The following is a 27,688-nucleotide window of genomic DNA, read 5'->3' as shown; positions in this document are numbered from 1 at the left end:
CAATGATTTAGGGTTCATGGCATTGACTGGGCACCTTTGCAGGGGTGAAGATAGAAAGAAGAAACATTGAAGAACACAAACACAAGAGAATGAGACCAGAATCTGGGGGCAAGAAAAGAGTTGATGTGTGATTTGTGATAAAGGATGAGTGATAGTGATTTCAGGAACTGATAATATACCTCAGGCATCTAGCAAGAGTAGAACTGGCTCCCAACAATTGGCCAGTAAGTCTTACGCTTTCCATGTTTATCCCCATAATTTTTCATTACCAGCTTTTTCAATAATAACCCCTCAATCCCACCATCCCTGAACTCACTTATGTACCCCCCACCTGCCAACCTAGCCTCATTACTCTGGAATAAGTCAGATGCTGTGATTGTTCTTGAAGGATTTTTATTCCAATTATGATTATATTTGACACAGGAAAACTTTATCCCTAATAGAAAAAGCCAGTGGTCTATGGATTGGGGTGTCAAAGAAGAGCAAACGTGTGGAAATCAAAGTATTGAGTTGACTTACTATCTATCCTAATTATATCAGCCAATAGAGACTTCCCATCATAGAAGCATGCCTACTGACTTGTTTCCTTCACTTGAGGTTTCCACTTCTCCTTCCTTAAAAAGCATGAGATAAAGCTGACAGTTTATTTATTTATTTATTTATTTTCAGGCAAGGAATGGATTCCTGAGCTATGCACTCCCCCACTTTATGTTCCATTTCTTAGGCACTCAGTGAGAGCAAGTTGAATCCCAATCTCTGGCTCTGTGAGAAGATGTTTCAACACTGCCATCTGCTGGTGTGAATAAATATATCAGGTCTCTAGGGAATTGAGTGAGAACATAGTCCTAAGAAATGATGTCTACTCTTCTGGCCCTAAACCTCCTTCTTTGCTCTAGGGAGTAAGAAAATACCTCTTAGGATTTGTAAGAGGCTGATGAATTTTGGTCATCAGGGAAAAATTATGTTAGAAAACACAAATCTTCTATAGCTGGGACCAGCAAAGAGCGGCCTACTCCTGTAGCAGTCACTTCCCACTGTTATTCCTGAACAATGAGTAAGTAGATAGCTAGAAATGTGTACTAGTTCAAGTGGACATAAGAATATATATCTTAAAGTGCAAAACTTAGTGAAGCCAAGAGTATAAATTTATTTTATAAAAGTAAAGAGTACAAATTTATTTTGATAGAGTCTGACGTGGAACTTTTAGGAAATACAATTCAATACATTGAGGAATCTGCTTTTGAGGATTGAGAGGTTAAAGGAAACTAGCAGCATGTTATTGGACAAGTTTGGTAGACCTGAATACATTATATTTTACAAGGAGAGGATCATGAGTTACTTGAATCTTTGTAGTATCATATCTGAAGCTATATAATTTAAAAAGGGGGATGGTGGTTACAGGCAACATGTTGGCCCAATATAAGGAGGTTTTTCTAAGAGAGAGAGAGCTGTACAATAATTAGACAGACAGGCATGGAAAGGAATCAACCTACATAGAGTCATCAGCCAGGAAGCTATGCTAAAGAATTCTGTTTTGAGAGGGTGATTTGGCAGAATAATCTCCTAAACATTCCAAGTTTAAAATTTATGAGTATGGTTGTTGGGAGCCAGTAAAGAACTCAGAATAATATTTGGATGTTGACTTGGATTTATGGAGAAATATTTTGAAAAATTTAGGGCAATAACACAAAAAAGGGATAAATCAACTTGATTTAGATGTAGACAACTAATTACTTAGAAACGTTTCTGCTCTCACGTTAACACATACATTCATAGATGCATACTCTTGTCAGCCCTAAAACTGAACTATAGTTTCCTACTTATCTCCAGTTACTGGAAAGTGTGAAGTGTTCACAGCAACAAACTTTGTGTTGCAATACATATTTTGGAGTCTTTCTGTCTCTGCTGCCTCCCCAGTCACTTCCACCTGAATGTACCTATGTGTTTGCCATTATTCTTCTTGCAATATCTTGGACAATTCTCAAAGAGACCCACTTGTATTTTTCTTGTTTCAGGTTTCACAGAAGATTTAAAAGTGTGCTTTCTGATTCTCTTCAACAGTAAGTAGCTCTGATTTCTATATAAGGATTATGTCTGTCAATACTTCCTACATATAGAGATCTAGGCTTCCAATCTCATTCATTAAGTTTATCTCTAAACACTTCAGCATCTTCTTCATTGCTCTTCTGGTGAAACAATAAAAGTCTTCTCCTACACCAGGTACTCTTTAATCCTTTTAATTTTATAAACTAATATTTTCAAAATGTCCTCACTTTATTGTGTGGAAAGCAGACTATGTGAGGAGCTGTGGGTACTTATCTAAAAGTAATTGATATATAAGATTTGTTTCCTGAATTAGAATTGCCATGGTAATATACAAAATTATACAGCTGCCAATGTCTATCTTGATGGAGTCTGGGCCCTGCATATTTACAAATTCCTTGGTGAGAAGGAAGTTCAAGGTAAGGAGAGGTAGTTTTATTGGTGGAATCACAATGCTAGAAAGAGCCTTCAATCAATAACTTGTCAAATAAATGTTGGTATGTTCTATAGAAATACCCAACCCTGCTAGTCTAAAGTGATGGTAAAAAGAGAGGAAGTGAAGAAGAGAGAAAAGTGGAGCTCAAGTATTCTAACCAATATAGTGTATTTTGGTGTTTACCTATCTAAAGTATCATTCCAATGTTGTTGTTTTTTAATTTTTTTCTGATTTCCATGAATAGGTTAGAAGAAGAGAGAGAAGATGGAATGGGGAGGAAGAACACCACCAAGCAGCCTGATAACGTTGGACCCATCATAGGCATAGGTGTGCAAATACTAAGTTTTTGCAATGTGGGTATCACTGAGTGGGCAGATGACTTTTGCTAATGTATATGCTGGTAAAACATTCTGTTGGGCCAGTGTCCATTGTCTCACTCATTTAAAAAATGCTAAATAAGCTGCTGAAGTTGATTATCCTATTTCTGTCATTCAATATTTGTGTGACTGGTTGATAATAGGACATAGACCAGTACAGAGAATCACAGTTTGCCAAATTTGGTTCCTTTGCAAGGCAGGACACTGACCTGCCATGCCCATTCCAAATGGCAACATGTTCATGCCCTCTGTGTTGACCTTTTATTGGAATCCCTGGCTTGGAAACTATACAGTGCTGATTTGGGATTCTATTCTGGGTTATGTACCTCATTGCTTTGATAAAAATTCTCTACTTTTGCTCATCATCAAATCTGAACCCAGTCTCTATGAGTCTATGTATGTCTTCTTGGACATGTTGGGAGCCATGGACATTGCACTTAGCATCAGAATGGTCCCCAAGATGCATGGTAATTTTGGGTTCCACTTGCGAGAAATGTATTGTGATGCTTGCCTTTTCCAGATGTGGCTCATCCACAAATTTCAGGGTATTGAATCAGGAGTCCTGATGGTGATGTTTCTGGACCACTATATAGCAATCTGTTATCCTTTAAGGCATGCTACCCTATTCACTCAACAACTAGTCTGCTATAATTAACATATTATACTTTTATTATTAAAGATTGTACACCTGAAACCTACATAATTTCATTGAACAATGTCATCCTAATATAGTCAATAAAATAAAAGAAAATCATAATCCCCCACATGATAGTCAAATAGGTGACAGCTAAATATAATTAAGCAGTCTTAATGGACTAAGGGAAAAAGGCAAATTATATTTATGGGATAGTAATGTCCTGATTATGGCTCTATTCTTAGCTTTGAAATTTCACTTTCTACTGCTCCTCAGAGAAGGTTATGTTTTAATGTATTTCACTGTCACTGAACTAAAGATTTGTTGAGGTGGTAGGTGGTGGAGGAAGAGGATGTGTTACTTTCCTCCCCCTCTTTCCCTTTATTCCCTGCTTTGGATACAGTGGTTCCAATCTAGTTCTTTGATGCCCTATCCTCTATTGACTATATCCCCCCTGCATCCCTCAGAATGAGATTAGGAAGGAATGGAGTGGGCTGAAATGTTTGACTTAAGAAGAGATAAGGTCCCAGTATTGCCCTCTAGCTAAGACTTTTCCCCTTGGAGAGGAAGCTCTTTTTATACAGAGGGTTCTGGGAGAGTTTCACATTGACTTCTCTTCCAACAGGAGGTATTTCTTTGATCCTAACTGAGAATCTGTTGGTGATTATACAAGTAAAGTCTATGTAATATGTGGGACACCTTCTGAATGAAGACAATAGAGTTTCTCATGCTCATGATAATCTATATGCAGCTTCCAGCAACTTGTCAGATTTCATAGTGAAGTGGTTTACTGTTGTAACTTTAAATGACCTCTGCTCCAAGCAGCTGGATACTGTGAGCTGTAGCTCCTTGGATGTGCTTGTCTCTCTATGTTTCAGATGGATGATTTAACCTGTGACCTCATTTCTAAGAAAGTTTTAAGGAAAGTCATTGATTGATATTTAGTTTGCGTAGCTTTTCCATGTCAGGACAGGAGTAACAATTCTGAGCTTATTACATGTCAGAGCTAAAAGAGAAGTTATCAAACATTTTTTTAAAGTTTATAATGTAAATACAGTTTTCCAGGGGAGACATTGTTACTGATTTGTACTTCATCCTGGCCCAGACCTCTTTTCCCTTCTATCTCATTTCTCCTAAGAGACCCATCAGCATTCCAGAGGGATCTCCTGAACATTGAAATAGCCTATTACAAAGCAACCATTACTACCAACTTAACCACAGAGTCCTCAATACCGATGGCTACACTGTCATATTTTTTAACCATTACAAGATATGCATATTTGTCTAGCTGCTTCAGTAGAAATTATAACTTTATATTTTCAAAGAATAATCGCTATTTTTAATCATTATCTACAATATATCAAGGATTGTGAGACAGAAATCAAGATAAAACATTTGAGAGTAAAATGGAAAATGAAGATTTACAAATATATAAATGATGTCACACATTTATAAGAGAAAGTATGGGTCTTTGAGAAATGAGATTTGGAGAGGAGGATCCACATAAAATTCTAATATTTATGTAGCTCATAACCAGAAACAATTTAAAAAAATCATATTTTAAGATGGCATTGGAAATCAACGAAGGGTAGACAATGATTATAAATAAACTATTGCTGGTGGGTCAGAAGCCTTGAGAGCAAGATAAAAATCTGTGAAATTCTTGAGGGACTGTGGAGGACATAGAGAAAATCAGATCTTCCCTTAGACTCCATTGAGAGTTTACTGAGATTAAAGGCCTTCCTTTGGGTATTCACAGTCTGATGAAGGAGATGACATGCAAGTGAAAACACGAAGAGCACATGGTAAGATCTTTAACAGAAATGAAGACTCCGTGACTGCTTGACTGTAGTGGTAGAAATAGAGAAGGCAAGGATAATTCTGAGATTTCCTAATGGCTGGGTGGTATCTGTTGTTGCCAACAAATAAGATGCATTTGGATAAAAGAGAATGGGAGAAGTTACTTTGAGGTATTTTTATGTGTTCTTATTTCAATGCCTTAGTATAAAATATATAAAGTATTCAAAAGAGACTGTAGATATTACTTGATATTACTAGATATTACGTGTATTCCAATAGAGTTCTCTACTCTGAAGAAGCAGATTGCAGGCAAGGGCAAATGCTGACTGACTCAGAAACAGACAAAATAGCAAAGCTCAGGTTGTCAAAAGAAATAAGGTACTTATATGGTTCAGAAGCAGATAGAATGCTATTGGCAGTAGAAAATTAGAGAGGTCTGGGCAGGTATTTGAATTTCCTGGCAGACTGCTAAAGATAATATAAAGCATAACCTTATTGAAACAAATGCATTTCTGCAAAATTTATTTCAAAATAAGCATGGGAGAAGACAGAGAAAACTTTTGAGATCAGAGGAGTAACTGTACAAGCAGACCATGATTTGGGGGTAGTTCTCCATAATTTCCTCTGTGTGCCACATTATATGGCTCTGACAGGAAGCTTAGCTTGTTAAGAGGTCACTTTACTTGTTTTCTCTTGGTACAGATGACATGTTATGATCTTGTAAGTGTTTCTTTTCTCTTGGTGTAGATGACATGTTACTATCTTATATGTTAGTTTATTAAAAACTAAAAGAAGATTTTAAAATATTTACCTATATTTACCAAGAGTGTTGATGCTTGTTTGTAATCTTAGGTGCGTTAGCCTTTTGTATGTTTGATTCTCCCAAAAGCAAATATAAGAATGGAACTTGGCCAACCAAATTTCCAAGTGGAAAACAATCATTTGAGAATTTGCAAAGAGCAAGAGTTTGGTAAATTCTTAAAACCTCTTCACTCTCTGAATATTCACTATTTCCAGGTTTTGTCCTAAATTCTTATTTTTGTCTTGGGTTATAGACTTTATCCCCGTATGCAGTAATTTCTACAACACTAAGCTTCTTTATTGTGGCTAAAGCATAAGTTCTGAATTTTTATGAATTATATAAAAAATTTTACTTTTAACAAGGAATAGCAGATCATTCCATCCCTCCCCCCACGTACATATTATTTAGATTTAGACATCTACACAAGGAATCATTGCCATTAGGAATATTTATCAATATATCTTGAGTTTTCACATCAGTAGTGTTCAGGACCATAAATTGAGATGCTGGAGCAATTATAAATTTAAAAGCATGTTAAGACGAGTGAAGTGCAAATGCCAAAATTATGATACTTATGATACTAGGAAGAACCTTGATACTATAAAGAACAATAGGGATCAGTTACCAAAACCAAAGGACAGGGTGAGAACAGGAGTCACAAGAAACTACTCCTGCTGCTGAGACTAATAGGGCGGAATTGCACCTGCTTTGTCCTTTATTATTGTTAGTCAGGGAAGATGCTAGAAACAGAAGGAGTGATGTCTTGCAGCTGGGAGTCAAGGCTTTGCAGAAAATGAATGGCTTATCAGTGCTTATTTATAGCAACTTTACATCATTTGACAACATGAAGAAATAATATATTCCATTTTTTTCCTGTTAATATGATTGTGTTATGCTCTGGGCTTCTTAAGGAATTCATTGAAAATTGAGACAAATTTGTCTTTGATTAATGATAAGGCATTGATTGCCTTTAATTTTTATGTTTGTTCTATATTTTAGTGTTAGAAGTTCTTATTCTAAATTTCTGATTATTTTACTCTGCTCACTATGAATAAGTATTATTATTTTTGAAACACCTGTAACTTATTGTGTGTGTGTTTATGTATATGTATCCACACTTGATATCAATTTCTTTGAAAAGACAACTTGTTTTTTTCTCTAAAACTGTTTATATCACAGAATCCATGTTGGATTTCACACAATAATGACGCTTTTATATTACTAACTGACCCTTATATAGGAAATAAAAACTACAGGGTAGAATTGAATACAATTCAAAACTTAGGAAAAATTATCTAAAAGATGTGAACTCAGTCTTCTCATTTGCAGGTGAAGATGCTGAAACTTAGAATGGCGAAGAGGTATACCTGATTACTCACAGAGGTTTAGGAGGAGTCAGCCCTCCAGGTAGGCTGTTAAATCCTGTGTCTGGATTTTCTACTTGCTGAACCATGGAAGAATCACTCTGTTACACTCATTTCTTCTAGTGGAGAATTAACTGGCTACTATGTATGTAAGCATGTAACCTACTGAGTTTTAACATGACAGACAATTCTACACATGCCTACATCTCTTCTTTCTTCCTGGTTGGTATTCCCAGTTTGCAAGACTTTCACTGCTGGTTTGGCATCCCTGTCTGCCTCCTGCTTGTCCTGGCTCTGCTGGGGAACAGCATAATCATTCTCACCATCAAATTAGAGCCTAGCCTCCACCAGCCTATGTATTTCTTCCTTTGCATGCTGGCAATGAATGACTTGGCTCTTGCCTTTTCCGTAGCCCCCAAGATGCTTGGAATCTTCTGGTTGGAAGCTCATGGGATTGACTTTAATATCTGCCTAGCACAAATGTATTTCATTCACACATTTTGCATAATCGAGTCAGCCCTCCTAGTTGCCATGGCCTTTGATCGGTATGTAGCTATTTGCATCCCACTGCGTTATACAACCATCCTGACAACAACCATGGTCATTAAAATGGGTCTGGGTAGCATGACCCGAGCTATACTTATGGTTTTGCCCTGTCCTCTTCTCATTAAGAGGCTACCATATTATACCCAAAATGTCATCAATCATACCTATTGTGAGCACATGGCTGTGGTGAAGTTGGCCAGTGCCAACACTCTCATTAACAGAGCATATGGAATCTCAGTGGCCCTTTCAGTGATGGTATTGGACCTAGGGCTCATAGCCACATCCTATATCAAAATCCTCCAGGCTGTCTTTCAGCTCTCTTCCCAGAATGCCCGCTCTAAAACACTGAGCACCTGTGCTGCCCATGTCTGCACTATTCTTGTCTCCTACACACCTGCGCTATTTAGCTTCCTAACTCACCGCATTGGCAGGAAGGTACCTCCAAGCGTCCACATAATTTTTGCAAGTTTGTATCTTCTGGTACCCCCTACAGTAAATCCCTTGGTATATGGTGTCAAGACCAAGCAGATTCGTAACCGAGTGATGGGTCTCTTCTTCCCAAACAAGAAAATTTCTGAAAACTGATATATATATATATATATATATATATATAAACTCATGTTGGTAGAATCTGTTTCATGGAATCCTAGTGCATTAACAATACTTGCAACGTTGTCTCCAACATGGTACTTCTCCATTCAGCTGTGTCTTCCATCAGAGATATTTGATGCTGCACATTTATATTTTCTTTCTTTTAGAAATAAAGGAAGGCCCCTCTTTAATGGAAGCTTTCAATAACTCTTAGCAACAATTGTTATTTATTATTATTATTATTTTTTTAATATTTTTATTGAGGTATTATATGTGTACATATCTTACTATTACCCCCCCCACCCCACACCCACACATGCCCTCCCCCCCCAGAGTTTTGCGTCCATTGTTTATGCTTATATGCATGCATACAAGTCCTTCGTTTGATTTCATAACTCCCCCACCTTTCCCAAACTTTCCCCCTGTACTTTGAAAGTCTGTTTGATGCTTTACTGTCTCTGTATCTATGTTTTTGTTCACCACTTTATAATGTTCTTTACTATCCCTAAATGAGTGAGATCATGTGGTATTTTTCTTTCATTGACTGGCTTATTTCACTTAGCATAATGTTCTCCAATTCCATCCAGGTTGCTGCAAATGATGAGAATTCCTTCTTTTTTATGGCAGCATAGTATTCCATTGTGTAGATGTGCCACAGTTTTCCAATCCAGTCATCTGCTGATGGGCACCTAGGCTGTTTCCAAATCTTAGCTATTGTAAATTGTGCTGCTATGAACATAGTGGTGCATATATCCTTTCTGATTGGTGTTTCTAGTTTCTTTGGATATATTCCCAGGAGTGGGATTACTGGGTCAAATGGGAGTTCCATTTTCAGTTTTTTGAGGAAACTCCATACTGTTCTCCACAGTGGCTGCACCAGTCTGCATTCCCACCAGCAGTGCACGAGGGTTCCTTTTTCTCCACATCCTCGCCAACACTTGTTGTTTGTTGATGATAGCCATTCTGACAGGTGTGAGATGGTACCTCATTGTTGTTTTGATTTGCATCTCTCGGATAATAAGTGACTTTGAACATGTTTTCATGTGTCTCTTGGCCTTCCTTCTGTCTTCTTTTGAAAATATTCTGTTTAGGTCTGTTGCCCATTTTTTTATTGGATCATTTATCTTCCTCTTATTGAGTTGCATAAGCTGCCTGTAGATGTTGGAGATTAAACCTTTATCAGTGATAGCATTTGCAAATATGTTTTCCCATGCAGTGGGCTTTCTTGTTGTTTTGTTGATGGTTTCTTTTGCTGTAAAAAAGCTTTTTATTTTGATGTAGTCCCATTTGTTGATTTTCTCTTTAGCTTCCATTGCCCTAGGGGCAGTGTCAGTGAAGAAGTTCTTGTGGCATATGTCTGAGATTTTGTTGCCTGTGGATTCCTCTAGTATTTTTATGGTTTCCTGTCTTATGTTTAAGTCCTGTATCCATTTTGAGTTTATTTTTGTGTATGGTGTAAGTTGGTGATCTAGTTTCATTTTTTTGCATGTATCTGTCCAGTTTTCCCAACACCATTTATTGAAGAGACTGTCTTGACTCCATTGTGTGTTCATGCCTCCTTTGTCAAATATTAATTGAGCATAGTGGTTTGGGTCGATATCTGGGTTCTCTATTCTGTTCCATTGATCAATATGTCTGTTCTTGTGCCAGTACCAGGCTGTTTTGAGAACAGTGGCTTTGTAATACAGCTTGAAATCTGGTATTGAGATCCCACCTACTTTATTCTTCTTTCTGAGGATTGCTGAGGCTAGTCGGGGTCTTTTTTTATTCCAGATGAATTTTTGGAGAGTTCTTTCTAGGTCTGTGAAATATGCTGTCGGTATTTTGATGGGGAGTGCATTGAATCTGTAGATTGCTTTGGGTAGTATGGACATTTTAATGATGTTGATTCTACCAATCCAGGAACATGGTATGTTCTTCCATCTGTTTACGTCTTCCTCTATCTCTTTTTTCAGTGTCCTGTAGTTTTCTACGTATAGGTCTTTTACCTCCTTAGTTAAGTTTATTCCTAGGTATCTTAATTTTTTTGGTGCGATGGTAAATGGGATTGCTTTTTTAGTCTCTCTTTCTGTAAGTTCATTATTGGTGTATAGAAAAGCCATAGATTTCTTGGCGTTAATTTTGTATCCCGCTACATTGCCGAATTCATTTATTAAGTCTATTAGTTTTTTGATGGAATCTTTTGGGTTTTTTATGTACAATATCATGTCATCTGCAAATAAGGACAGCTTCACTTCTTCTTTTCCAATTTGGATGCCTCTTATTTCTTCTTCTTGCCTAATTGCGATAGCTAATACTTCCAGTACTATGTCAAACAGGAGTGGTGAGAGTGGGCATCCCTGTCTTGTTCCTTTTCTTAGGGGAAATGGTTTTAGTTTTTGCCCATTGAGTATGATGTTTGCTGTGGGTTTATCATAAATAGCTTTTATTATGTTGAGGTATGAGCCTTCTATTCCCACCTTGTTGAGAGTTGTTATTTATTATTGATATTATTTCAAATTCTATATTTATTGATAACATTTTAATATCCTGAAATGTGGAATGACTAGGCTAATTATTGTCAAAATTTAAAGCTTCTCAATACACTGGACAATGCATTTTAAACAAACAGTTGTGTTTTTTTCATTTTTATATGTTCCATGCTCTGTTTAAAAGTTCTCAAATGAAAATGGTTATTATCAAGTTTATTTTGACTTATTATGGTAATAATGACTTAATTTTCAAATAATGATCACTGTGCTTTTGACTGTTTACTGATCACTTTACATGTATTTACTTCTTTAGTCCACAAAACTATACAGTGAGATAGGTGTTATTATGCTTACTGTATCAATTAATAAACTGAGACAGAGAGGTTGTATAAGTTGCCCAAAGAAGTAGTAATGTAAATTTGAACCACGGACTCTAGCTTTTGAAACATGCTTTTTACCTTGTAATATTGTCTACCATGATGGAAGTCTTACACTTATTTATTTTAAGAATATGGAAATCTATTTTAAAATATATTTTACTCTCCTACTCTCCTACATTTGATCTTTTTTTTTTTTAGATATTGTGGTAGATTTTCTCAAGTCTACCTTAACCCCTTGTTATAATTTTCAGGGATTACTTCTATTTTACTAGATAAATGTCCAATCAATGTAGCCTTTTATCACTATTACTATTATTTCCAAATTTAAGTGAAATTTCCAGAGACACAAAATCCTACTTACTGACATTCAATACATTTTTTAATAATATAAATTATTGGTCATATTCATTAATGCTTTATTTGAAAACAATTATTTTCTTAATAATATTAATTTTATTTTGCATGGAGCACAGAGGAAAATACTTTGGGCATATGTATAAATGATCTGTGCAATACATCCTTTTACATTTTGCTCATTTCATTGGATGAGAGTTCATTGAGTTGCAAATTAATGATTTTTGAGCAAAGTTGAAATATATATTTCACATATTTAAAGAACATTTGCGTGTGTTCAAATAAATTAATTCTTCAAAACTGGCTTTTTATGTGTGTTGTTTTAGTTTTAGTTTTGCAATAGAAATACTCTTATTTGTTGCTGACTATATATATATACCCTATTAACTTTTATACGTCTTATATAGCAGTGTGTTTTGTTACACTAATGTAATTCATTCATTTCCTCAATGACCATATCTTGGGAAGCATTATCAGATATTTTAGAGTTACAGCTATAGGGAGAGAACGTCAAGGTCAAATATTGCTTCATCACTAAAAGCTGGTGAATTTTATTTTTAAGTTTGTAAATTGTGATTTTATCATTGATTGAATGCAAAAAAATATTTTTTATACTTTATGGAATCAGGGTAAAAATTAAATGATATAATAAATGGAACGCAAGTATCACAATGGTCAACAAAGTCTTCTTTCATAAGTACCAGTGTCAATGCCATTATAAGCATTGGAAATATGAAAATAAATTAGCAAAAGTATTTTTCAAGGTGTCTAAAGTGTTCCTGACTAGTTATCACTACCCAGAGATCCCATTTCTGTATTCAACATGTCCAAAAGTGAACATTTTGCTCTTATTCACTCACCCAAATACCCTACAAAATTTCTTATCTTAGTCAGCAAGAGAGAATCAGTAGTGTCATAGAATATTTATTAAAAGTCAAATATATGCCAAAAATATATGAAAAACAAAGGAGGAGGAAAAGTAAATTAATTAAGTGAAACAAAAAATAATCCAACATCTATTCCAGAAAATGTAGAAAAAGATAACTTTAATATAATATAGTTTTTAAAATGTGTAAATAATTACGGAACAACAAAATAATTCTGTGTCTGAGAAAAAAATCAAATTAATCATGTTTAAAGAGATACCAAGAAAAAACTGAGTTCAGTCTTAAAGAATGATAGTAATATTATCAGTAAACAGGGCAAGAATTTCCAAATAGAGGTAACATCACAATTGATGTAAATAGGCATAATAAGAAAAGTGAAACTACATCCAGAAGTCAGTAGTGTCATAAAAATAAAAGAAGAGAACTTCAAGAAAAAAACATATAATTAGAAAAGAAGCAAGGACTTTCAATAGAAAAATATATAGTGTGTGACACTATGAAGGGCATTGGTCACCTTGGGAAATAAAGGAGAGTGCAATGACACTGAAGAAAATATCCACACAGTCTTGTGCACGTGAATAATCCCGGACCCAGTAATAAATCTAGTTCAAAAACTGAATATTTTATTAAATGGCTACACGTTATTTTGCACCTATAGTGTCTATTATTACTATTGATCAATCACATTGAATATGAACATGTCAGGTCTATGGGACAACCTATAGTATACAGACCACACAAGCTTGCGGCTTCTTTATGTGAATAAGATCTAATTGGAGTGCCACCTTATCCATTAATGTATGGAATCTTTTGCCCTATACAGTAAGTCCTCATTTAAAATCGTTGATAGGTTTTGAAACTTCTATAGAAACAACATAAATTGAAACCAATTTTAAGCTTAGGCTAATTGATGAAAACCAGAGTTAAGTTTCTATGGCATCTCATCCACTTTATAAAAAACTATGTTGAATAGTCCTAACAGGTTTGGCTCAGTGGATAGAGCATTGGCCTACAGACTGAAGGGTCCCTGGTTTGATTACGGGCAAGGGCATGTACCTTGCTTGCGGCCACATCCCAGTACGGGATGTGCAGGTGGCAGCTGGTTGATGTTTCCATCTCAACGATGTTTCTAACTCTCTATCCCTCTCCCTTCCTCTCTATAAAAATCAATAAAATATATTTTTAAAAAACTATGTTGAATGAAATGACATTATTCAAGGACATGCTATAGTGGCAATTAGGACAAAGATCACATGATCATAAAAACTTAAAATATTTACTCTGTTTCTTTACAAATCATTTGTTCACAAGGTGAATAGGTGAAGTTCATAAGATCTTTAGGTTGATAAAACTATTTTGTATTTGATTGTATTGTTGAATATCTAGCCAGGCTCACGAAGAAGCAGAGAGAGAGGACTCAAATAAACAAAATCAGAAATGAAAGTGGTAAAATAACAACAGACCCTACAGAAATACAAAGGACTGTTAAAAAATACTATGAACAACTCTATTCCAACAAACTAGACAACCTGGAGGAAATGGATATATTCCTAGAAAAATACAACCTTCCAAAACTCAATCAGGAAGAATCTAAAAATCTCAATAGGCTGATTATTATGGAGGAAATTGAAGCAGTCATCAAAAAGCTTCCAGCAAACAAAAGCTCGGGGCCAGACGGCTTCACAGGGAAGTTTTACCAAACATTCAAGGAAGAACTAAAATTTATCCTCCTCAAACTATTCCAAAAAATTCAAGAGGAAGGAACACTTCCAAGCTCCTTCTATGAAGCCAGCATCACACTAATACCAAAATCAGATAAAGGCAATACAATGAAAGAGAATTACAGACCAACATCCTTCATGAACATAGATGCCAAAATCGTCAAAATTCTAGCAAATAGGATACAGTATTATATCAAAAAGATCATACATTTATCCTGGGGATGCAAGGCTGGTATAATATCTGCAAATCAATAAATGTGATACATCACATAAACAAATTGAGTGATAAAAACCACATAGTCATATCAATTGATGCAGAAAAAGCATTTGACAAAATCCAATAGCGTTTCTTGATAAAAACCCTCAGCAAAATGGGAATAGAGGGATCATATCTCAACATATTAAAAGCCTTGTATGACAAACCTACAGCCAGCGTCATACTCAATGGGCAAAACTAAAACCATTATACCTAAGAACAGGAACAAGACAGGGATGCCCACTAAGACAGGGATGCCCACTTTCACCACTCCTGGTGGACATAGTTCTGGAAGTGCTAGCCATAGCAATTAGATAAGAAGAGATAAAACGCATCCAAATTGGAAAATAAGATGTAAAACTATCATTATTCACAGATGAGATGATACTGTACATAGAAAACCCTAAAGACTCCATCAAAAAATTCTTAGACTTAATAATTGAATTCAGCAATGTAGCAGGATACATAATTAACACCCAGAAGTCTATGGTGTTTCTATACACCAATAATGAACTTACAGAAAGAGAGATTAAAAAACAGTTCCATTTACCATCACATCAAAAAAATTAAGATACCTAGGAATAAATTTAACTAAGGAGGTAAAAGACCTGTACTCGGAAAACTACAGGACACTGAAAAAAGAGATAAAGGAAGATATAAACAGAGGAAAGAACATAGCGTACTCATGGATTGGTAAAATCAAAATAATTAAAATGTCCATACTACCCAAAGCAATCTATAGATTCCATGCACTCCCCATTAAAATACCAATGGCGCCGAAACCGGTTTGGCTCAGTGGATAGAGCGTCGGCCTTTGGACTCAAGGGTCCCAGGTTCGATCCCGGTCAAGGGCATGTACCTTGGTTGCGGGCACATCCCCAGTGGGGGGTGTGCAGGAGGCAGCTGATCGATGTTTCTAGCTTTCTATCCCTCTCCCTTCCTCTCTGTAAAAAATAAATAAATAAATAGTAATGGTAAATGAAATGTACATTTAAAAAAAAAAATAAAAAAAAAAAAATAAAATACCAATGGCAATTTTACAGACCTAGAACGAAATTTCCAAAAATTCATCTGGAACAAAAAAAGACCCTGAATAGCCACAGAAATCCTGAAAAAGAAGATACGATGGATCTCAATACCAGATATCATGATGTATTACAAAGCCACTGTTCTCAAAACTGCCTGGTACTGGCACAAGAACAGACATATAGATCAATGGAATAAAATAGAGAACCCAGAAATCAACCCAAACCACTATGCTCAATTAATATTTGACAAAGGAGACAAGAACATACAATGGAGTCAAGACAGTCTCTTCAATAAATGGTGTTGGGAAAATTGAACAGATACATGCCAAAAAATGAAAGTAGACCACCAACTTACACCATACACAAAAATAAACTCAAAATGGATAAAGGACTTAAACATAAGAAGGGAAACCATAAAAATATTAGGGAATCCACAGGTAGTCAAATCTCAGACATATCCTGAAGCAATTTCTTCACCAATACAGTTCCTTGAGCAATGGAAACTAAAGAGAAAATAAACAAATGGGACTACATCAAAATAAAAAGCTTCTCAACAGCAAAAGAAACCATCAACAAAACAACAAGGAAACCCTCTGCATGGGAGAACATATTTGCCAATGACATCTCCAATAAGAGTTTAATCTGCAACATTTACAGTGAACTCATACAATTTAACAAAAGGAAGATAAACAACCCAATCAAAAAATGGGCAATGGACCTAAATAGATACTTTTCAAAAGAAGACATAAGGAAGGCCAAGAGACATAGGAAAACTTGCTCAAAGTCACTAATCAATGTTTTCATCGTTGCCAATCCCAAAAAATGCCATTGTTCATTAAGTCCAAACAATGGTGGTCGAATTCTAACAACTGATCAACAATGCGAACTTTGATAAGCAGTTCTCGATAATCAGTTCTCAACAATTATTTGTTATTATTAAAGTTTAACATTATAAAATTAACAAAAATAATATAACACTCATATCCTGGCTAAATAGCCACATGGCCGCCGAAAACCGTATATTCCCTTACCGTTCTCCCACCATTCCCTAGCTTGTCCTGCATTCTTTCCAAAAATCGGGACTTTTTTAAAAAGCCGCGGGACACGGGACGTATTGTTAAAAATCGGGACTGTCCCGCCAAAAGCAGGACGTCTGATCACCTTACACTATGTTCATAGCAGTTTAATTTACAATAACTAAGATTTGGGAACTGCCTAAGTGCCCATCTTCATATGAGTGGATTAAAAAACTGTGGTGTATCGACACAATGGAATACCACGCTGCAGTAAAAAAGAAGGAATTCTTACCATTTGCAACAGCATGGATGGATCTGGAGAGCATTGTGCTAAGCTAAATAAGGCAGTCAGAGAAAGATAAATATCACATGATCTCACTCATATATGGAATACAATGAACAACATAAAGTGATTAACAAAAACAGATCTGGAGACAGAGAAGCATCTATCAGGCTGTCAATCTTCAGAGGGAAGGTAGGGGAGGGTGGAGGTAAGGGGGAGAGATCAACCAAAGGACTTATATGCATGCATATAAGCCTAACCAATGGACACAGACACCAAGGGGGGAGGTGAGGGAATGATTGGGGGGGGGAGATAATTGGGAGATAAGGACACATATGTTATATCTTAATCAATAAAGAAAAATAAACACACTCTTTGTTCAAATATGAATGGATAGCCCTGGCCAGTTTGGCTTAGTGGATAGAGTGTGGGCTTGCAGACTGAAGGGGCCCAGGTTCGATTCCTATCAAGTGCACATGCCCGGGTTATGGCCTCAATACCCAGTAGGGGGCATGCAGGAGGAAGTGGATCAACGATTCTCTCTTGTCATTGATGTTCCTCTCTGAAATCAATAAAAATATATTTTAAAAAAAATAAGCTTTGAGAAGATCAAGCCAATCTTCTAGTATAATCAATTCACTGATAGAACAAAAGAATCAAATCTTTCAAAGAAGATAATATAATTCTAAAATTTAATTATTGTAGTATTCTTAATATCCAGCATAAAACAAAAATTGCTAAATAGACAAAGAAAAAGAAAAATGGGATACATAATCAGGATGTCAAAAAATCTATTAAAAACTTACAGGAATATCAGATATCAGATGCTAAAGTAATATAGCATAAATTTTGCAATTATCAGACATAACAAATATGTTAAGAGATTGAATAAATAAATTATTTTAATGAGTAAATAGATGAAAAATTACAACAGAAATTTAAATATAAAAATAAAATAATAATTGTAGAATTGAAAGTTACAAATTTGAAACAAATATATCACTTGATTAGGTTAACTATGTTAGATATGTACTAAAAAAGAAATGATTAGAAAATTGGAGATTAAGCATTAGAAGGTCTTTTGATATAACTGAAAAAACTAAAAATATGTAGATGAATATGGCCTAGGGTATGTCTGGTATGATACCAAGCCATTTAAGATATAATTGTTGGACCAGAAGAATGAAAAGAGTGATAACAATCAGAAAATTATTTGAAGATAATAATTGTCAAATATATTTAAAATTTGAGAAAAACTATAACGCATAAATTCAAGTGGATCAGCATATGACAAGAAGAAAAAAATAAAGAAAACATAGGAAATAAAATTTGGACATTTCTCACACCAATATTTTTTCAGATATACATTCTTTGGCAAGGGAAACAAAAGAAAAAAAAATAAACAAATAGAACTACATTCAACTAAAAAGCTTTTGCACAGCAAAGAAACCATCAACAAAATTAAAAGAAAACCCACTGAATGGACAACATAATTGCCAATGACACATTTGATAAAGGTTTGTTTAATATCCAAAATGTATCCAGATCCTATAACATGCAACACCTGCAAAACAAAAACAATCTAACTTAAAAATGGGCAAAGGGTATGAATAGTCACTTTCCCAAAGAAGAAATACAGTCCAATAGGCATGAAAAGGTACTCAATGGCACTAATCATCAGAGAAATACCAGTTAAAACTACACTGAGGTATCACCTAACATCTGTCAGAATGGCTATCATCAATAAATATATAAACGACAAGTGTTGAGAAGGATGCAGAGAAAAGGAAACCCTTGTGCTCTCTTGCTGGGAATACAGGTTGGTGCAGCCACTGTGGAAACAGTATTGTGTTTCCTTCAAAAATAAAAAATGTTACTGCCTAAACCCAGCAATTCCACTACTGGGGATATATTCTAAGAGACCCAAAACACTGTATAGAAAGAATATATGCATCCCTATGTTCTTTGCAGCGTTATATACTGTAGCAAAGATTTAGAAGCTGCCCAAGTGCCCATCAGTAGGTGAATGGATAAAAAAGCCCTGGTACATTTACATAATGGAATACTACACTGCTGTAAGAAAGAAGGAAATGTTATCTTTTGTACAGCATGGACAGACCCTGAGTGCATTATGCTAAGTGAAATAAGCCACTTGGAAAAAGGCAATACCATATGATTTCACTTATGTTTGGAATCTAATGAATAAAATTAACACACAAACAACATAGAAATAGCCACATAGATACAGAAAACAGACTGAAAGCTGTGAAAGGGAGGAGGGATTAGGAGGCTGGGTGAAAAAGGTGAAGGGATTAAGCAAAAAATAAAACCACATCAACTACTCATAAACACAGACATTATTATAGCTGTTACCAGAGGAAAAGGGGTGGGTGAGGAGGTAGGAGATGGTAAAGGGGGCATAAATGGTGATGGAATGAGCCTTGACTTGGGGTGGCGAACACAAAATGCAATATACAGATAATGTATTATTATAGAACTAGATGCCCAGTGCATGAAATTCATGCAAAGGGCTCGGCCCTCGCAGCTGCAGTGGCTTGCCTCAGCCCTTGCATCCGCGGTTTCGACCAGGAGGTCATCTGGAAGGTCGTTCAGGTGTCCAGTCTAATTAGCATATTATGTTTTTATTATTATAGATTGTTCACCTGAAACCTATACTTTCATTGAACAATGTCACTCAATATAGTCAATAAAATAAAAGAGAATCATAATCCACCATAGGATACCCAAATAGGTGACAGCTAAAGATAATTAAACAATCTTAATGGACTCAGAGAAAAAGGCAAATTATATTTATGGGTTAGTAATGTCCTGATTATTGCTCTCTTCTTAGCCTTGGGATTTCACTTTCTACTGCTCCTCAGAGAAGGTTATGTTGTAATGTATTCCACTGTTATTGAACTAAAGGTTTGTTGAGGTGGTAGGTTGTGGAGGAAGAGGATTTGTTTTACTTCCCTCTCCTCTTTCCCTATATTCCCTTCCTTGGATGCAGTGGTTCCAATCTAGTTCTTTGATGCCCTATCCTCTATTGAGTATATCCCCCTGCATCCCTCAGAATGAGATCAGGAAGGAATGGAGTGGGCTGAAATGTTTGACTTTAGAAGAGATAAGATCTCAGTATTGCTCTCTAAGACTTTTCCCCTTGGAGAGGAAGCTCTTTTTATACAGAGGGTTCTGAGAGAGTTTCCTTTGACTTCTCTTCCAACAGGGGGTATTTCTTTGATCCTAACTGAGAATCTGTTGGTGTTTTTACAAGAAAAGTCTATGTAATAGGTGGGACAACTCAGAATGAAGACATTAGAGTTTCTCGTGATTATGATAATGTATATGCAGCTCCCAGCAACTTGTCAGATTTCATAGTGAAGTGTGTTTACTGTTGTAACTTTAAATGACCTCTGCTCCAAGCAGCTGGATACTGTGAGCTGTACCTCCTTGGATGTGCTTGTGTCTCTATGTTTGTGTTGGATTATTTGCCCTGTGACCTCATTTCTAAGAAAGCTTTAAGAAAAGTCATTGATATTTAGTTTTCCTAGCTTTTGCGTGTCAGGAAAGGAGTGACAATTCTGAGCTTATTACATGTCAGAGCTAAAATAGAAGTCATTAACCACTTTTTCATTTTAAGTTTACAATGTAAGTACAGTTTCCAAGGGGGATATTGTTATTGTTTTGTGCTTCATCCTGGCCCAGACCTCTTTTCCCTTCAATCTTATTTCTCCTAAGAGACCCATCAGCCTTCCAGAGGGATCTCCTGAACACTGAAATAGCCTATTACAAAGCAACCATCACTACCAACTTAACCACAGAGTCCTCAGTACCGATGGCTACACTGTTGTATTTTTTAACCACTCCAAGATATGCATATTGGCCTACCAGCTTCAGTATAAATTATAATTTAAGATTTTTCAAAGAATAATAGTTATTTTTTTATCATTATCTACAAAACGTCAAAGATTGTGAGATTGTACTCATAATCAGAAACTATTTTAAAATATCATATTCTTAAGATGGCAGCTGAAATAAATGAAGAGTAGGCAACGACTATGAATAAATTATTGCTGGTGGGTCAGAAGCCTTGAGAGCAAGATACAAATCTGTGAAATTCTTCAGGGACTGTGGAGGACATAGAGAAACATCAGATCTTCCCTCAGACTTCACTGAGAGTTTACTGAGATTAAGGGCCTTTCTTTGGGTAATCACAGTCTGATGAAGGAGATGACATGCAAGTGAAAACACGAAGAGCACATGGTAAGATCTTTAACAGAAATGAAGACCCCGTGGCAGCCTGACTGGAGTGGTACAAATAGAGAAGGCAAGGATAATTCTGAGATTTCCTAGTGGCTGGATGGTATCTGTTGTTGCCAACAAATAAGATGCATTTGGGTAAAAAAGAATGGGAGAGGTTACTGTGGAGTATTTTTATGTGTTCTTATTTCAATACCGTAATATAAAATATATAATGTATTCAAACGTGACTGTAGAGAAAAGACCACTGTATTCCAACAGAGTTCTCTACTCTGAAGTGGCAGTTTGCAGGCAAGGAAAAATGCTGACTGACTCAGAAACAGACAAAATAGCAAAGCTCAGGTTGTCAAAAGAAATAAGGTACTTATATGGTTCAGAAGCAGATGGAATGGTATTGCCAGTAGAAAATTAGAGAGGTCTAGGCAGTTATTCAGATTACCTGGCCCACTCCTGAAGATAATATAAAGAATAACTTTATTGAAATAAATATATTTCTCCAAATTTATTTCAATGTAGTCTTGGGAGAAGACACAGAAAGCTGTTGAGGTGAAATGTGTAACTGTACAAGCAGACCATGATTTGGGGGTAGCTCTTCATAATTTCCTCTGTGTGCCACATTCTATGGCTCTGACAGGAAGCTTCCCTTGTTAAGAAGTCACTTTACTTGTTTTCTCTTGGTACAGATGACATTTTATGATCTTGTAAGTGTTTCTTTTCTCTTGGTGTAGATGACATGTTACTATCTTATCAGTTAGTTTATTATAAACTAAAATAGGATTTTAAATTATATATATATATATATGCCATGAGTGATTATGCTTGTTTGTTATCTTAGGTGGGTTAGCCTTTTGTATGTTTGATTCTTCCAGAAGCAAATATAAGAATGGAACTTGGCAAACCAAATTTCCAAGTGGAAAACAATCATTTGAGAATTTGAAAAGCGCAAGAGTTTGATAAATACTTAAAACTTCTTCATACTCTGAATGTTCACTATTTGCAGATTTTGTCCTAAATTCTTATTTTTGTCTTGGGTTAGAGACTTCATACCCTTATGCAGTAATTTTCACAACACGAAGTTTCTTTACTGTGCTAAAGTTTAACTTCTAAATTTTTATGAAGTATATAAAAAAATTATAACTTTTTACAAGGAAACACCTCCAATACTTATTCACATAGTCCTGGAATAGCACCAGTTTGATTGAGAGTAGAATGTGGATATCATAGCTGACTAACCCTCCTCCCCCTCCCCACACACACACACACACACAAACACACACATTATTTAGATTTAGACATCTACACAAGGAATCATTGCCATTAATGATTTTTTATCAATATTTCTTGAGTTTTCACATAAGTAGTGTTCAGGACCATAAATTGAGATTCTGGGAGTAATTGTAAGTTTAAAAGCGTGTTAAGCAGAGTGAAATGCAAATGCCAGAATTATGATACTAGGAAGAACCTGGTTGCTAGGAAGAACAATAGGGTCAGTTACCAAAACAAAGGACAGGGTCAGAACCAAAGTCACAAGGAACTATTCCTGCTGCCAAGACCAGTAGGGCTGAATTGCACTTGCTTTGTGTTTACTATTGTTAGTCAGGGAAGATGCTAGAAACAGAAGGAGTGATGTCTTTATCTGAGAGTCAGGGCTTTGCAGAAAATAGACTGGGCTTATTAACAACTATTGTGCTTATTTGCAGCAACTTTAACTCATTTGAGAGCATCAAGAAAGTATACATTCCATTTTTTTCTGTTAATATGATTGTGTTATGCTCTACATCTTCAGGTCTTCTTAAGGAATTCATTGAAAATAGGAACAATTTGTCTTTGATTAATGATAAGTCATTGATTGCCTTTAATTTTTATCAGTTCATTCTATATTTTAGGGTTATAAGATCTTATTCTAAATTGCTAATTATTTTGGTATGCTCAATATGAATAAGTATTATTATTTTTGAAACACCTGTAACTTATTGTGTGTGTGTTTATGTATATGTATCCACACTTGATATCAATTTCTTTGAAAAGACAACTTGATTTTTTCCTCTAAAACTGTTTATATCACAGAATCCATTTGGATTTCACACAATAATGACACTATTATATTACTAACTGACCCTCTAATATGAAATAAAAACTACAGGGTAGAATTGAATACAATTCCAAAACTTAGGAAAAATTATCTGAAAGATGTGAACCCAGTCTTCTCATTTGCAGGTGAAAATACTGAAACTTAGAATGACGAAGTGGTATACCTGATTACTCACAGAGGTTTAGGAGGAGTCAGCCCTCCAGGTAGGCTATTAAATCCTGTGTCTGGATTTTCTACTTGCTGGGCCATAGAAGAACCACTCTGTTACACTGCTTTCTTCCACTGAAGAATTAATTGGCTACTGAGTATGTGAGCATGCAAGTTACTGAGTTTTAGCATGACAGATAATTCTACACATGCCTACATTTCTTCTTTCTTCCTGGTTGGTATTCCCGGTTTGGAAGACTTTCACTGCTGGTTTGGCATCTCTGTCTGCCTCCTGCTTGTCCTGGCTCTGCTGGGGAACAGCATAATCATTCTCACCATCAAACTAGAGCCTAGCCTTCACCAGCCTATGTATTTCTTCCTTTGCATGCTGGCAATGAATGACTTGGCTCTTGCCTTTTCCGTAGCCCCCAAGATGCTTGGAATCTTCTGGTTGGAAGCTCATGGGATTGACTTTAACATCTGTCTAGCACAAATGTATTTCATTCACGCATTTTGTATAATTGATTCAGCCCTCCTAGTTGCCATGGCCTTTGATCGGTATGTAGCTATTTGCATCCCACTGCGTTATACAACCATCCTGACAACAACCATGGTCATTAAAATGGGTCTGGGTAGCATGACCCGAGCTACTCTTATGGCTTTTCCTGGTCCTCTTCTTATTAAGAGGCTACCATATTATACCCAAAATGTCATCAATCATACTTACTGTGAGCACATGGCTGTGGTGAAGTTGGCCAGTGCCAACACTTTCATTAACCGAGTATATGGAATCTCAGTGGCCCTTTCAGTGATGGTATTGGACCTAGGGCTCATAGCCACATCCTATATCAAAATCCTCCAGGCTGTCTTTCAGCTCTCTTCCCAGAATGCCCGCTCTAAAGCACTGGGCACCTGTGCTGCCCATGTCTGCACTATGCTTGCCTTCTACACACCTGCGCTATTTAGCTTCCTAACTCACCGCATTGGCAGGAAGGTACCTCCAAGCGTCCACATAATTTTTGCAAGTTTGTATCTTCTGGTACCCCCTACAGTAAATCCCTTGGTATATGGTGTCAAGACCAAGCAGATTCGTGACCGAGTGATGGGTCTCTTCTTCCCAAACAAGAAAATTTCTGAAAAGTAAAATATATATAGTGCATTAACAATACTTGCAATCTTGTCCCCAACATGTTATTTGTCCATTAAGCTGTGTCTTTCATCAGAGATATTTGATGCTGTGCATTTATATTTTCTTTCTTTTAGAAATAAAGGAAGGCCTCTTTATTGGAAGCTTTCAAGAACTGTTAGCAACAGTTGTTATTTATTATTGATATTATTTCATATTCTATATTTATTGATAACATTTTAATATCCTGAAATGTGGAATGACTAGGCTAATTATTGTCACAATTTAAAGCTTCTCAATACACTGAACAATGCATTTTATACAAACAGGTGTGTTTTCATTTTTATTTGTTCCATGCACTTTTTAAATGTTCTCAAGTAATAATGATTATTCTCAAGTTTCATTTGATTTGTTATGGTAATAATTACTTAATTTTCAAATAATGATCTCTGTGTATTTGCCTGTTTATTGGGTACTTTACACGTATACTTACTTATTTAGTCCACAAATTTTACAGTGGGCTTGGCGTTTATTATTCTCACTCTATCAGTTCGTAAACTAAGACGGAGGGGTTATATAAGTTGCACAAGGAAGAAGTAATATAGAATTTCAACCAGGTACTCTAGGTTCAGAAAACATGTTTTTTAGCTTGCAATATTTCTATCATGATGGCAGTCTTACACTTATTCACTTTAAGAATATGGAAATCTATTTTTAAATATATTTTATTCTCTTAAATATGATATTTTTTTTAGATATTGTGGTAGGTTTTCTCAATTCTCCCTTAACCCCTTACTATAATATTCTCAGGGATTACTTCTATTTTACTAGATAAATGTCCAGCCAATGTAGACTTTTATCGCTATTACTATGATTTTCAAAATTTAGTAAAATTTCCAGAGACACAACATCCTACTTACTGACATTCAATACCTTTTTGAAGAATATAAATTATTGGTCATGTTCAGGAAGTGCTTAATTTGAAAACAATTATTTTCTTAATTAATAATATTAATTATATTTTGTATGGAGCACAGGGGAAACTAGTTTGGGCACATGTATGAATGATCTGTTTAATACAACCTTTTACATTTTGCTCATTTCATTGGTTGAGAGTTCAAGTTGAAAATCTATGATTTTTGAACAAAGTTGATGTGTATTTTTTAAATATTTGAAGAACATTTGTGTGTGTTCAAATAAATTAATTCCTCAAAACTGGCTTTTTATGTGTGTGTTGTTTTTGTTTTGTCTTGTTTTTAGCCATAGAAATACTCTTGTTTATTGCTAACTACATGTGTATCCTATTAACTTTTATATGTCTTATATAGCAGTGTGTTTTGTTACACTGATGTATTCATTCATTTCCTCAATGAGTATATCTTGGGAGGCTTTATCAGATATTTTAGAGCTAGAGCTGTAGGGAGAGAAAAGTCAAGGTCAAATATTGCTTCTATCACTAAAATCTGGTAAGATTTATTTTTTGTTTGTAATGTATGATTTTATCATTAATTGAATGCAAAAAATATTTTTTATATTTTATAGAATCAGAGTAAGGATTAAATGAGATAATGAGTGGAACACAAGTATCACAATGGTCCACAAAGCCTTCTTTCATATGTTCCAGTGTCAATGCCATGATAGGTATGGGAAATATGAAAGTAAATTAGCAAAGTTATTTTTCCATGTGTCTAAATAGAGTTCCTGACTAATTACCACTACCCAGAGATCTTATTTCTTTATTTAACATGTCCAAAAGTGAAATTTTACTCTTATTCACTAACCCAAAGTACCTTACAAAATCTCTTTATCTTACCAAGTCACTGAAATCAAGAAGAGAGAATCAGTATTGTCATAAAGTATTTATTAAAAGTCAGATATATTCCAAAACATATGAAAAATAAAGTGAGGAGGAAAAGTAAATGAATTAAGTGAAAAGAAAAATAATCCAGCATCTATTCCAGATAATGTAGAAAAAGATAAATTTAATATAATGTAGATTTTAAATGTGTAAATAATTATGGAACACCAAAATAATACTGTGTCTGAGAAAAAAATTCTAATTAATCATGTTTAAAGAGATACCAAGAAAAAACTGAGTTCAGTCTTAAAGAATGATAGTAAATTATCAGGTAACAGGGCAAGGGTTTCCAAGTAGAGGTAACATCACAATTGATGTAAATAGGCATAGTAAGAAAAGTGAAACCACATCCAAAAGTCAGTAGTGTCATAAAAATAAAAGAAGATAACTTCAAGGAAAAACATATAATTAGAAAAGCAGCAGGGACTTTCAATAGGAAAATATATAGTGTGTGACACTATGAAGGGCATTGGTCACCTTGGGAAATAAAGGAGAGTGCAATGAAACTGAAGAAAATATCCAGACAGTGTTGTACACATGACTAACCTTGGATCCACGTAATAAATCTAGTTCAAAACCTGAATATTTTACTAAATGGCTATACATTATTTTGCAACTATTGAGTCTAATGTTACTCTTGATCAGTCACACAGAATATGAACATGTCAGGTCTATGGGACAACCCATACTACACGGGCCACACCAGCTTGCGGCTTCTTTCTCTGAATAAGATCTGATTGGAGTGCCACCTTATCCATCAATTTATGAAAGCTTTGCCCTATACAGAAAGTCCTCATTTAACATCACTGATAGGTTCTGAAACTTCTATAGAAACAACATATATTGAAACCAATTTTAAGCTTAGGCTAATTGATGAAAACAAGAGTTAAGTTTCCATGACATCTCATCCACTTTATAAAAAACTATATTGAATGAAATGACATTATTCAAGGACATGCTGTAGTGTCAATTAGGACAAAGATCACATGATCATAAAGGCTTAAAATATTTACTCTGTTTCTTTACAAGTCATTTGTTCACAAGGTGAATAGGTAAAGTTCATAAGATTTTTAGGTTGATAAAAAATATTTTTATCCCCATATTTTGTATGAGATGGTAATGGTGAATACATGTCCTTATACATTTTTGAAAAACACAAAACTTTTAACAACAGAGTGGACCTTCAAGTAAATACAATTATTGAGGATATTGGAGG

General features: G+C 35.3%; 2 protein-coding genes across 2 annotated transcripts; both read left to right on the top strand.

The window, feature by feature from the left end:
* Nucleotides 1–7,633: 7,633 nt before the first annotated feature.
* LOC103303487 (olfactory receptor 52P1-like) lies at nucleotides 7,634–8,587 on the top strand. Its single transcript, XM_008160487.2, has one exon. The coding sequence runs from the start codon at nucleotides 7,634–7,636 to the stop codon at nucleotides 8,585–8,587; it is 954 nt and encodes a 317-aa protein (XP_008158709.2).
* Nucleotides 8,588–23,678: 15,091 nt separating this feature from the next.
* LOC103303464 (olfactory receptor 52P1-like) lies at nucleotides 23,679–24,632 on the top strand. Its single transcript, XM_008160466.2, has one exon. It carries the CDS (start codon nucleotides 23,679–23,681, stop codon nucleotides 24,630–24,632), a length of 954 nt encoding a protein of 317 aa, XP_008158688.2.
* The last annotated feature ends 3,056 nt before the right edge of the window (nucleotides 24,633–27,688 follow it).

Source organism: Eptesicus fuscus, chromosome 13, assembly GCF_027574615.1.
Source record: "Eptesicus fuscus isolate TK198812 chromosome 13, DD_ASM_mEF_20220401, whole genome shotgun sequence".
Lineage (NCBI taxonomy): Eukaryota > Metazoa > Chordata > Mammalia > Chiroptera > Vespertilionidae > Eptesicus > Eptesicus fuscus.
This window is presented reverse-complemented; position numbering and strand designations above follow the sequence as displayed.

Bases quoted from the DNA above. Each gene is read 5' to 3' on its own strand.
- LOC103303464 (XM_008160466.2), top strand. From the start codon at position 23,679: ATGACAGATAATTCTACACATGCCTACATTTCTTCTTTCTTCCTGGTT.
- LOC103303487 (XM_008160487.2), top strand. From the start codon at position 7,634: ATGACAGACAATTCTACACATGCCTACATCTCTTCTTTCTTCCTGGTT.